The sequence below is a fragment of the Ursus maritimus genome, unplaced genomic scaffold, assembly GCF_017311325.1.
Source record: "Ursus maritimus isolate PB19 unplaced genomic scaffold, ASM1731132v1 scaffold_17, whole genome shotgun sequence".
NCBI lineage: Eukaryota > Metazoa > Chordata > Mammalia > Carnivora > Ursidae > Ursus > Ursus maritimus.
Window position 1 is genome coordinate 1098263 of NW_024424119.1, and position 12731 is coordinate 1110993.

Sequence of the window (12731 nt, forward strand, 5' to 3'; positions counted from 1 at the left end):
TCTGTTAAAATGTGTATTTCCTTTCCTAACAATCTTTATTATTTTGTCCATTTATCAGATATTAGGCAGATTGAATTAAAATTTGTAAGTTGATATTTGTAAGGTTTAGTAATTTTATATGTTACAAAAACAATTCTTGGTAGCTCATTTTGTAATGAAGGTCAGCCTGTAGTGATATAAATATGTGTCACTTAGCTCTTAAGAATTCTGACTCTAATTTATAGTACCGGGGTTTTTTTTGATGATGGAGTTGGTCTGTATTTGCATAAAACTATCATTCTGTGAGAATAGTAGAACATAAGCTTTAAAAAATGTATCTGAAATTTTATCATAATTGGCACATTACTGCTTATATTTATTTTTTCTATTTAGGTTTTTTCCCAAGCAGTTCTCAAGGATGTGATGCATTTCTTCGCCACAAGATGACACTGATATCTCCCTCAGTATTAAAGAAGTATGGTATTCCCTTTGACAAGGTTAGTGTTATTCTTTAACATTCATTTGTGCATGTAGTATTTATATGCAAGACAAATTTAACACAAACTGATATATCCTTGACTTCAAATAGGGTTTTTAGGATGGGGGGAGAAAAATTCAGATTCATGTTTTATAACAATTATTTATCTAAGTACTAAGTTGAAATTACTTTTATTTCAGGATACATTTACTATAATTTCATGCTGGTTATAGTTCACTTAAAACAATACTGAAAGTAAAATGCAGGACATTCAACAAAATAAGGTGTAGCACTTCTACATTAAAGTCTTTTATATGGGTCCTGGAGTTAAGATGGCGGACGAGTAGGGGTCCCCTTTGTCAGCCGGTCCCCTGAGTCAAGCTAGATAGGTACCAGACCATCCTGAACACCCACGGAATCAGCCTGAGATGCAGGAAGATACATCTGGATCTCTATAAATGAACATCTCCAGCGCTGAGTACTGAGGTACAAAGCGGGGAGCCGTGAAACCGCGCACAGATATCAGAAGATAAATGGAAGGGGGAGGGAGCCGCCGTGTTTGGGCACCGGGAAGCGGTAGCCACCTGCACGGGGGAGCGGCTGACTCGCAGACCAGCACCCGCAAGAGAGCGGACTGAGACCCTTAGCTGGGGAACGCGCGCGCGACCAGTCTGAAAACCGGAGCTCCGGAGTGCCCATAAAACACACTGAAATGGAGCTCCGGAGCGCGTGGGGGCGGCTGGCGGCTGGCGGTGTTAGAAATGCAAAGGACAGAGATGCGCTGGCCCTGGAAGTGAGGGCTGAGATGCCAGGTGTGGGGCGCACATCCCGGAACGCTGTAGGGTTTAGCAGCACCAACAGAAGCAGAGTTAGAGTGGCCAGAGGAGCCCAGTGGAGAGTGGACTGCGATCCCTCTGTTCTGAGACAGAGGCTGGGATTCAGCTACTGCTGCTCTGACTCTCAGAAGAGGCACAGCAAACCGCCAGGGAAAGCCGCCAGAGAGCAAAAGCCTGGAAATACCGGCTCACAGTGTGCCCATCCCCATCCCCCCTTGCAGGGGACATGGAGACTCTACCCAAACAGGGTTGCCTGAATATCAGCGCAGCAGGCCCCTCCCTGGGAAGGCAGGCTGAAAAATCAAGAAGCCCACATCCCTAAGATCCCTATAAAACAAGGGTGCACGGCCTGGGTCCCGGTCAATAATTTGGGCTCTGGACAACCCCGCAACCTCTCCTCATCAGATTGACAAGAAGGAGAAATCCCCCCCAGCAAAGAAAAGACAATGAGTCTGTGGCCTATGCCACAGAACTAATGGATATGCATATAACCAAATTATCAGAAATGGAGTTCAGAGTAACAATGGTCAAGATGATGTGTAGACTTGGAAAAAATATTAGTGAAAATATTAACGAGAATATAGAATCTCGAAGGGCGGATGAGAGCAAATTTGGCAGAAATTAAAAATACTATGAATCAAATTCAGTCAAAACTAGATGCTCTGACAGCCAGGGTGAATGAAGCAGAAGAACAAATCGGCGAATTGGAGGATGGGTTAGTAGAAGAGAAAGCTAAGACAGGAACTTGGCTCAAAGAAATCCAAACTCAAGAATGTAGGTTATGGGAGATTACTGACTCAATGAAACATTCGAATGTCAGAATCATTGGCATCCCTGAGGGGGTGGAGAAAAACAGAGGTCTAGAAGAGATATTTGAACAAATTGTAGCTGAAAACTTCCCTAATCTAGCGAGGGAAACAAAGAGGCTCTGACGGCCAGGGTCGCAGAAGCAGAGGAACGGGTTAGTGAATTGGAGGATGGGTTAATAGAGGAAAAAATGAAAATAGAAGATGGTCTTAAAAAAATCCACGCCCACGAATGTAGGTTACGGGAGATTACTGACTCAATGAAACAATCCAATGTTAGAATCATCGGCATCCCCGAGGGGGTGGAGAAAAACAGAGGTCTAGAAGAGATATTTGAACAAATTGTAGCTGAAAACTTCCCTAATCTAGCGAGGGAAACAAACATTCACGTCCAAGAGGCAGAGAGGACCCCTCCCAAGCTCAACCACGACAAACCTATGCCACGTCACATCATAGTGCAATTAGCAAATATTAGATCCAAGGATACAGTATTGAAAGCAGCCAGGGCAAAGAAATTTCTCACGTACCAAGGCAAAGGCATCAGAATTACATCAGACCTGTCTACACAGACCTGGAATGAGAGAAAGGGTTGGGGGAGCATATTTAAAGCTCTGTCAGAGAAAAACATGCAGCCAAGGATCCTTTATCCAACAAGGCTGTCATTCAGAATTGATGGAGAAATAAAGACATTTCAAAATCGCCAGTCACTAACCAATTTCGTAACCACGAAACCAGCCCTACAGGAGATATTACGGGGGGTTCTATAAAAGTAAAAAGGCCCCAAGAGTGATACAGAACAGAAAGTCACAGCCAATACAAACAAAGACTTTACTGGCAACATGGCATCATTAAAATCATATCTCTCAGTAATCAGTCTTAATGTAAATGGTTTGAACCATCCCATAAAACGCCACAGGGTTGCAGATTGGATAAAAAGAAATGACCCATCCATTTGCTGTCTACAAGAGACTCATTTCGAACCCAAAGATGCATTCAGACTGAGAGTAAGGGGATGGAGTACCATCTTTCACGCAAATGGACCTCAAAAGAAAGCTGGGGTAGCAATTCTCATATCAGATAAATTGGATTTTAAACTACAGACTATAGTTAGAGATGCAGAAGGGCACTATATTATTCTTAAAGGAAGTATTCAACAAGTGGATATGACAATTATAAATATATATGCCCCCAACAGGGGAGCAGCAAGATACACAAGCCAACTCTTAACCAGAATAAAGAGACATATAGATAAAAATACGTTAATAGTAGGGGACCTCAACACTCCACTATCAGAAATAGACAGAACACCCTGGCAAAAACTAAGCAAAGAATCAAAGGCTTTGAATGCCATACTCGACGAGTTGGACCTCATAGATATATATAGAACACTACACCCCAGAACCAAAGAATACTCATTCTATTCTAATGCCCATGGCACATTCTCAAGAATAGACCATGCTCTGGGTCACAAAACAGGTCTCAACCGATATCAAAAGACTGAAATTATTCCCTGCATATTCTTAGACTACAGTGCTTTGAAATTGGAACTCAACCACAGGGAAAAATTTGGAGAAATTCAAACACTTGGAGACTAAGAACCATCTCACTCAAGAATGATTCGATAAACCAGGAAATCAAAAATCAATTTAAACAATTTATGGAGACCAACGAGAATGAAAACACAATGGTCCAAAACCTATGGGACACTGCAAAGGCAGTCCTAAGGGGAAAATACATAGCCATCCAAGCCTCACTCAAAAGAATAGAAAAATCTAAAATGCAGTTTTTATATTCTCACCTCAAGAAGCTGAAACAGCAACAGAAGAACAGGCCTAATCCACTCAGGAGAAAGCAGTTGATCAAGATTAGAGCACAGATCAATGAATTAGGAACCAGGAGTACAGTAGAGCAGATCAAGAGAACTAGAAGCTGGTTCTTTGAAAGAATAAATAAAACAGAGAAACCACTGGCAAGACTTATCCCAAAGAATAGAGAAAGGACTCAAATTAATAAAACTATGAATGGAAAGGGAGAGGTCACAACCAAGACCAATGAAATAGGAAGGATTATTAGAAGCTTTTATCAACAGCGTTATGCCAATAAATTAAGCAACCTGGAAGAGATGGAGGCCTTCCTGGAAACCTATAAACTACCAAGACTGAAACAGGAAGAAATTGATTTTTTAAACAGACCAATTAATTATGAAGAGATTAAAACAGTGATTAAAAACCTTCCAAAAAACAAAATGCCAGGACCTGATGGATTCCCCGGGGAATTCTACCAAACATTCAAAGAAGAAATAATACCTATTCTCCTAAAGCTATTTCAAAAAATAGAAACAGAAGGAAAACTACCAAACTCATTCTGTGAGGCCAATATTACCTTGATCCCCAAACCAGGAAAGACCCCATCAAAAAGGAGAATTACAGACCGATTTCCCTGATGAATATGGACGCCAAAATTCTCAACAATATCCTAGCTAATAGAATCCAATAGTGCATTAAAAGGATTATCCATCATGACCAAGTGGGATTCATCCCTGGGATACAAGGGTGGTTCAACATTCGCAAATCGATCAGTGTGATAGATTATATCAACAAGAAAAAAGCCAAAAATCATATGACCCTCTCAATAGATGCAGAAAAAGCATTTGACAAAATCCAGCATCCTTTCCAGATTAAAACCCTTCAGAGTGTAGGGACAGAGGGTACATTCCTCAATCTCATAAAAACCATCTATGAAAAGCCTACAGCAAGTATCATTCTCAATGGGGAAAAGCTGGAAGCCTTTCCCTTAAGATCAGGAACACGACAAGGATGCCCACTCTCGCCATTATTATTCAACATAGTATTAGAAGTCCTTGTAACAGCAATCAGACAACAAAAAGGGATAAAAGGTATCCAAATCGGCAAAGAAGAAGTCAAAGTGTCTCTCTTCGCAGATGACAGGATACTCTATGTGGAAAACCCAAAAGACTCCACCCCCAAACTACTAGAAGGTATAGAGCAATTCAGTAATGTGGCGGGATACAAAATCAATGCTCAGAAATCAGTTGCATTTCTATACACGAACAATGAGACTGAAGAAAGAGACATTAGGGAATCCATCCCATTTACAGTAGCACCAAAAATCATACGTTATCTCGGAATTGACTTAACCAGAGACATAAAAGATCTATATTTTAGAAACTATAGATCACTCTTGTACGACATTGAAGAAGACACAAAAAATGGAAAAATATTCCATGCTCATGGATTGGAAGAATAAACATAGTTAAAATGTCTGTGCTACCCGGAGCAATCTACTCTTTCAATGCCATCCCAGTCAAAATACCAATGACATTTTTCAAAGAACTGGAACAAACAGCCCTTAAATTAGTGTGGAACCAGAAAAGGCCACGAATTGCCAAGGAATTGTTGAAAAGGAAAAACAAAGCTGGGGACATCAGAATGCCAGATTTCAAGTTGTACTACAAAGCTGTGATCACAAAGACCGCATGGTACTGGCACAAAAAGAGACACATAGACCAATGGAACAGAACAGAGAACCCAGAAATGGACCCTCGGCTCTTTGGGCAATTAATGTTTGATAAAGCAGGAAAAAACATCCAGTGGAAAAAAGACAGTCTCTTCAATAAATGGTGCTGGGAAAATTGGACAGCTACATGCAAAAGAATGAAACTTGACCACTCTCTCACACCATACACAAAAATAAACTCCAAATGGATGAAGACCTCGATGTGAGACAGGAATCCATCAAAATCCTAGAGGAGAGCATAGGCAGCAACCTCTTTGACATCGGCCACAGCAACTTTTTTCATGACACATCTCCAAAGGCAAGAGAAACAAAAGATAAAATGAACTTGTGGGACTTCATCAAGATAAAAAGCTTCTGCACAGCCAAGGAAACTGTCAAACTAAGAGGCAGCCCACGGAATGGGAGAATATATTTGCAATGACAGTACAGATAAAAGACTGGTATCCAAGATCTACAAAGAACTTCTCAAACTCAATACACAAGAAACAAATAAAGAATTCATAAAATGGGCAGAAGATATGAACAGACACTTTTCCAATGAAGACATACAAATGGCTAACAGACACATGAAAAAATGTTCAAAATCATTAGCCATCAGGGAAATTCAAATCAGAACCACACTAAGATACCACCTTACTCCAGTGAGAATGGCAAAAATAGACAAGGCAAGAAACAACAATTGTTGGAGAGGATGTGGAGAAAGGGGATCCCTCCTACATTGTTGGTGGGAATGCAAGTTGGTACAGCCACTCTGGAAAAGTGTGGAGGTCCCTTAAAAAGTTAAAAATTGAGCCACCCTATGATCCAGCAATTGCACTACTGGGTATTTACCCCAAAGATACAGACGTAATGAAGAGAAGGGCCATATGCACCCCAATGTTCATAGCAGCATTGTCCACAATAGCTTAAATCATGGAAGGAGCCAAGATGCCCTTCAACAGATGACTGGATTAAGAAGTTGTGGTCCATATATACAATGGAATATTACTCAGCTATCAGAAAGAATGAGTTGTCAACATTTGCTGCAACATGGACGGCACTGGAGGAGATAATGCTAAGTGAAATGAGTCAAGCAGAGAAAGACAATTATCATATGATTTCTCTCATCTATGGAACATAAGAACAGGATGATCAGTAGGGGAAGAAAGGGATAAAGAAAGGAGGGGTAAACAGAAAGGGGAATGAAGCATGAGATACTATGGACTCTGAGAAACAAACTCAGGGCTTTAGAGGGGAAGGGTGGGAGAATGGGATAGGCTGGTGATGGGTATTAAGGAGGGCACGTATTGCATGGTGCACTGGGTGTTTTACGCAACTAATGAATTATCTAACTTTACATAAAAAACCAGGGATGTACTGTATGGTGACTAACATAATATGATAAAAAATATGATTATATTAAAAAAAATAAAAAATAAAAAAAGAAAAGTCTTTTATATGAACAACATAATTTATGGATATGTGATCTATTTTTTAAAAAGAATTCACAACAGGGGCACCTGGGTGACTCAGTCACTTAAGCCTCTAACTATGGCTCAGGTCATGATCTCAGATTCCTAGGATCAAGCCCCTTGGTGGGCTGTGCACTCAGTGTGGAGTCTGCTTGTCCCTCTGCCCCTCTCCCCACTTGTGCGCGCTCTCTCTCTCTCTGTCTCTGTCTTTCTCTCAAATGAATATAAATCTTAAAAAAAAAAAAAGAACTCAGAACAATTATTATTAGTTTGGTTTGTTAGAGTCTATGATTATGATACCAGTGTGTTGCTTCTAAACGTATTCAGACATAATACAATTGAGAGTTCATTATGGATAAAATTGCCTGATGATTTAATAATTAGATATTACTTCTTTGGAATATTTCTGAAGATTAAGTTCTGTAAGACTAAGTCCATACTAAGTTCCTCTTTCTTTGTGCCCACAGGTAGTTACTGGGTCAGAATTATTATGGAGCATGAGAACTTCTTTTTTTTGAGCATGAGAACTTTTATGTGAAGAAGCTAAAGTGACAAAAAGCTTTTGACCAAGCAAACAAAAGCTCCCTCTCAGTTAGAGGAGGATTTAGTAATTAGCTACTTGTAGAAACATAAATAGCTGTATTCTCTTCTTCATCTTTTTTTTCTTCATTTTTAATTTGGCTTTTCTTCCCATGTTTGCTGTTTTTCACCTCAGAAGTTTTTCAGTTGTGACTAAATCTTTACCTTTTCTTCATCTCGGGCCACTTCAAGTGCATCCCACCCCACCCCCCACCATGGCTTTGTTCAAAGTAGAATTTTTGCAAGGACCAAGAGTCATTCTCCAACTTGAGGTGGTCCCTGCTCACTCACAAACTGTCTGTGCTGTATTCATGCATGAGATGAGACACATTTGTCTTCAGGGATGCTCTCACCACTGTTTTACTCACATAGTCTTAGCCACACAAAAAGTGTGCCTTTGAGATGTATACTGTGGGAGATGTGCATGTGTGTGGAGAGAAGCTGGAGATAGACTTCAGCACTGTCACAGGTAGAGAGGGCCGGGGCTGTGTCGCCCAGTTGGGCCAGTGCCACTGTGGGGCTCTGTCTTACTTGCATATACCTCTAGGCACTGGGCTTTTCAGTCTCAGATACATCACCAGTGAGTGTTTCTTTTAGGTGCTTGGCATTAGCTTAATTAGACACTTTTATTTAATTGGAATTTTAGAAGGGAGAGGAGAATGAGTGGACTAGAGTCTCCCAAGGACAGAAAATCCTTTATGATTTTAGTGCAGGTGATAGATATTGATCAAGCTGGTCTTTGGAAAGGGAATCATGTGAAATGGCAGATCATGGGATTGGTTCATTTCCCCAGGATTGGAGGTCTTTGGAGCTTGTAGCTCCTTTCCAAGCTTTGGGGAGAAGGAGGCAGGTGCCCTGTACCCCTTTCTGGGCTGGGGCCTTTCAGTGCTACTTGGTAAATCACCAGATACACCAGGAGGCTCTCCTTTGGTCTCTTGAGGATGGGGCATTTCATGGCTTCTGCAGACACCAGTGCCTCACCATGTGATTGGCAATTTTTTATGTGTAATACTGCCACTTCGCCTTCTGCACTGATGAAGGGTGTGTGATGACTCTGTGCTCCTCAAGGAACTTATTCTCTGATGATGATAATGTAATATGGGACAGAGTAGTGTATGCTTCTGAATTAAACTTCCCACATTCATTCCTGATTTTGTCACTTGGGGAAATTACCTAATTTTTCTGAGCTTCAGTTACTTTAGCTGGTGAACAATGATAATAATAGTACCTACTAATAGGGCTATTATGAGGATGAAAAGAGATGATCTATACGAGGGCTTCGCATAGTATATGTTATGTAGAACATATTCTTTCTCCTCAGTTTGATCCTCTTTTTAGCCAGTCATTTCACAGTTGGAGTAACATTATTTTCCTTCTTCTTTCAATGTATTTGCACATAATCATATACATATATACATACACACACATATGTTTAATAAACTGATAATATCTGCTTTTAGATTATGTGTACTTTCCTTTCCAGCTTCCTTTATGATATGGAATTTTGATGATTGTTTAGTCTTATAATAAAAGGGACTTGTTCTTTTCTGTCACTGTGCTTTCTTATCTACGTATTTACACAGAGACAGTAAAATCAGCCAAAAAATATTTTGGCTAACTGGGATTGACTGTTTCTGGAAATTATACAGAAGCATAAAATTTAGAGTCCCTTTCAATGGGAACAGGTAATCTTTTTCAACATGGCAAGAGCAGGATTTTCTAGATAGAGTAGAAAAGGATTGTGGGGTGGGATTCAGTGGAGCAGTGAAGGTGGCTTCCTTATCCCAGTGGCAGCAGCCCTACCCTCTTCACCCATCTCTGTAGGGTTAGAAACAGCTGACCAGGGTGAGTTTTGTTTTATCACATAGTACAGGGAAGTGCCTAGGTTCCAAGCACAATTATAATGAATGAAATTCGGTGAGACCAGGAAAGGAGAGAACTAGGCTATGTTCTCATGTGGCTCAGAATGATGGAACTGGAGCCATGTTGAACACTGATGAGTCATTCTTTGCCTTTCAGGATGTAGTGGAGTTGATGCTCATTGTAGTAGAATACCTGCTCGGCTCTCGGGGGCAGGGTGATGAGATAAATTTCAGATTTGTTGTAAAGAAACTACTTTCACATACAACATTTTAGTATACCCAAATGGCAACTGAATTGCCTTGTGTGTGTCTGTATTTATATAGTATGTCCCCTGTATGTCTGCATACACATACATACTCACAGATTCATTTCTCAACATTTTAGGACTGAATTGAACCACGGTGACAAAATTAACCATAGGTAATAAATTTGATAATCCATCATAGCATAGGTAAATTTTAAAAAAGCACAGAAAAATTTTGCTTTACTATTTTTCAATAGCTCATGGTGTATTTTGTGTGTTTTGGTGATTACAAAAAGCCAGATGTCTTTAACCTAAAGAATAGGAATGGAATAAATATATTTTTCATGTTTGCTTTTAAGCTCTGACTGGTTTACCCAAGTTACTTTAATTATATTTAAAGATGCACTCACACATACATATTTGAATACTTCTTTGACAGAAATTTTACTATTAAATGGAATATAGTTAATTGAATTTTTCTGAGTATTATAAAAGAATAATTTGGTGAATACCACCAAGTCTTTAGCAACAGAATTCATAGTAAAGCCTGTTGAGCATGCATTATTGGAGTTTTTATAGCTCTAACTTTGAAGACACTTCAGTCAGAATAGGTCCTGTTAGATAACTCTAGTAACATGAATTTTTAAAGTATCAAAATATGCAGATTGATTGCTAACATGAACAAATTTACTTGGATAACTTAAAGACATCTTCAAATAAAATATAATATCTTTGATTATGGATTGAATAATTGAACAACATTGCCAGAAGGTCACACCCTGTTTAGAAAAGTCTTTAATGTTTCGTGAAAAACTGTTAATGGGTTGGGTAAAGATCTGGGGCTCCTTCTTTTATATTTGATAGCTCTGATATCATGGCATTTTTTTTCTTTTTCTTTTTCTTTTTTAATAGGAAATATATTTTAATTGTATTTGCAATTTGGAAAGTCTTATAATTGGAAACTATTTTATGTTTTCTACCCTACAGATCACTCAGGAGGCTGGAGAATTTATGATCACTTTTCCATATGGCTACCATGCTGGTTTTAATCATGGTTTCAACTGTGCAGAATCTACAAATTTTGCTACAGTCAGATGGATTGACTATGGGAAAGTTGCTAAATTGGTAAGTTATGCCTCAAAAATAAAGCATAAATTAAATGTGTATTCTGGTTACTGTAGCAGGAAACCTAAGATCACATGCAACACTTTTTTTCCTCATTGATGTTGTGTGCTTCTCACCACGATGATTTATTTCAGACTAGATATATTTATTTTACATGGCCTATATTATCATTCGTAGCTACAGTTTTCTGTTTTGTGACTAATGTGGACCAGAGGTAATTTTATGCAACCGATGTTTGCTTTCTTTCTTAAAGCCACCAATTGTTTTTTTGTGAGATTTTCTAGTGGCTCCCTGTGGCTCCATGTTAGGTAGACTTGGCTCTCTCCATACTGAGTTTAGTCCATGGCTTAGAAAACAGCTACTTACGGATGAAAGTGTCTGTTAAAACTGTATAAGAGGTTGAGGGAGGATGGTAAGAAGAAATGATTAAAACTGTCTTTAGTGCAAAAATGAATTTCTTGAAAGTAATGTAGAACATACTTTAACAAGAAATATATCCTTATGTTAAATTTGGTATAAAATTTTGCATCTCCTGCTCAGTATATTTAATTTAGTTCACATACTGTGTATTTTCATTCACAAGCCACACTTCTATTAAATTTAATTAATCTCCCCCTGTGGTGTTAAATAGAAGACATCTTCAAAGAGGTGGTATCTTCCATTAAGTTGCTTTCTTTCCTGTGGCTTTGAAGGCAGAAGTACAGGCTGGCAGAGGGCAGCTTCTAAATGAAACTGTGTATTTTACAGAGTATGTAAAATTGGCACGGATTTAGTAGAAAATGACACATACAACTTAATGTGGCTGTGTCTTGGCCACCGCATGGTGTAAGTGAGTATTATTCATTCTACATTGATAAAACTTGCGTGTAGAATCATTGGGTGAACTTGGATAGAAATATATTCAGGGAAGAGTACACTAGGTTTAATTTAGATGTGTATTTAGAAAATTACATAATTTATTAAAATAAAAGTATAGCCCTTTGGCAGCCTAGGAAACATTTGTGTGAACTTGTGAAAAAAAGGGGAGCTCCTGCTATTAGACTTTTTCTGTACTGAGTAATTTCTATTTATGAGGGGTAATTTAGAAAGGAACAGAACTGAACTACTTCTTCCCATTACACATCCTTTATATTATAATAAACCTAATAAAAAAAATAGAAAACTCAGTGTATGTGTCTTGGCCAGCCATTTGCAGTGCTTTCACAGAAAGGTAATGCTTTTATCAACATTGAAATAGAGGCATAGACCCGTAGTTATAGCAAGGTATGTTATTTTATGGTTTGCATCTTTAATCATTGACATAATAAGTCAGTTATCACAGCTGTTCAGTTACCAGAAAAATTAGCTCGTGCTTGTTTACTATGAGTTTCAAATCTGGTTCATGATATTGGTACCATGGGGAGAATAGCTTCTCCACAAAGCTAAAATCTTCTGGGTGGGTTTCCACATTTCTTTGTGCATGTAGATTGGGACTGGGGTATGGCCAAGGAAGGGAGGTTGGTAGTGGTCCTCTCTGAAATCGCAGCTGACAGAGCCTAGGATTGTGGAACTGTTAAGAAGTGGCACACTGTGGTGGAGGAGGCAGGGATGCAAGGTCCAGCTTTTCTTCTAGGTAGCCATATGTCATTAGCAAAGTCATTTATTTATTTTGTTTGTTTCTTCCTGTATAAATTAGAAGTACCTCTCCACCCCATAGATTTGTTATGAGGGGAAACCCGTAGGTATGTGGGTATCCACTCATGCTGTGTTGATTTATATCATTCAATTTAGTTAAGGAATGTGACTGTCTTGGTTCTGGTATTTTGCTAGGTACAAAATTGTTCAATGACTATG

At 39.0% G+C, this 12731-nt stretch overlaps 1 protein-coding gene across 7 annotated transcripts in view; it reads left to right on the top strand.

Annotated features, from left to right (window-relative positions):
• The window catches only part of KDM4C (lysine demethylase 4C), a 430083-nt gene that overhangs the window by 125957 nt on the left and 291395 nt on the right, over positions 1-12731 (top strand). For all 7 annotated transcript variants that reach the window (XR_005835179.1, XR_005835180.1, XM_040631435.1 and 4 more), the window contains 2 exons: positions 373-476; positions 10761-10898. Coding sequence is in view for 5 of the 7 variants with exons in the window: in XM_040631435.1 (XP_040487369.1) it covers positions 373-476; positions 10761-10898 (242 nt within the window). In the remaining 2 variants the exon portion in view is untranslated. The remainder of the gene's footprint in view (positions 1-372; positions 477-10760; positions 10899-12731) is intronic.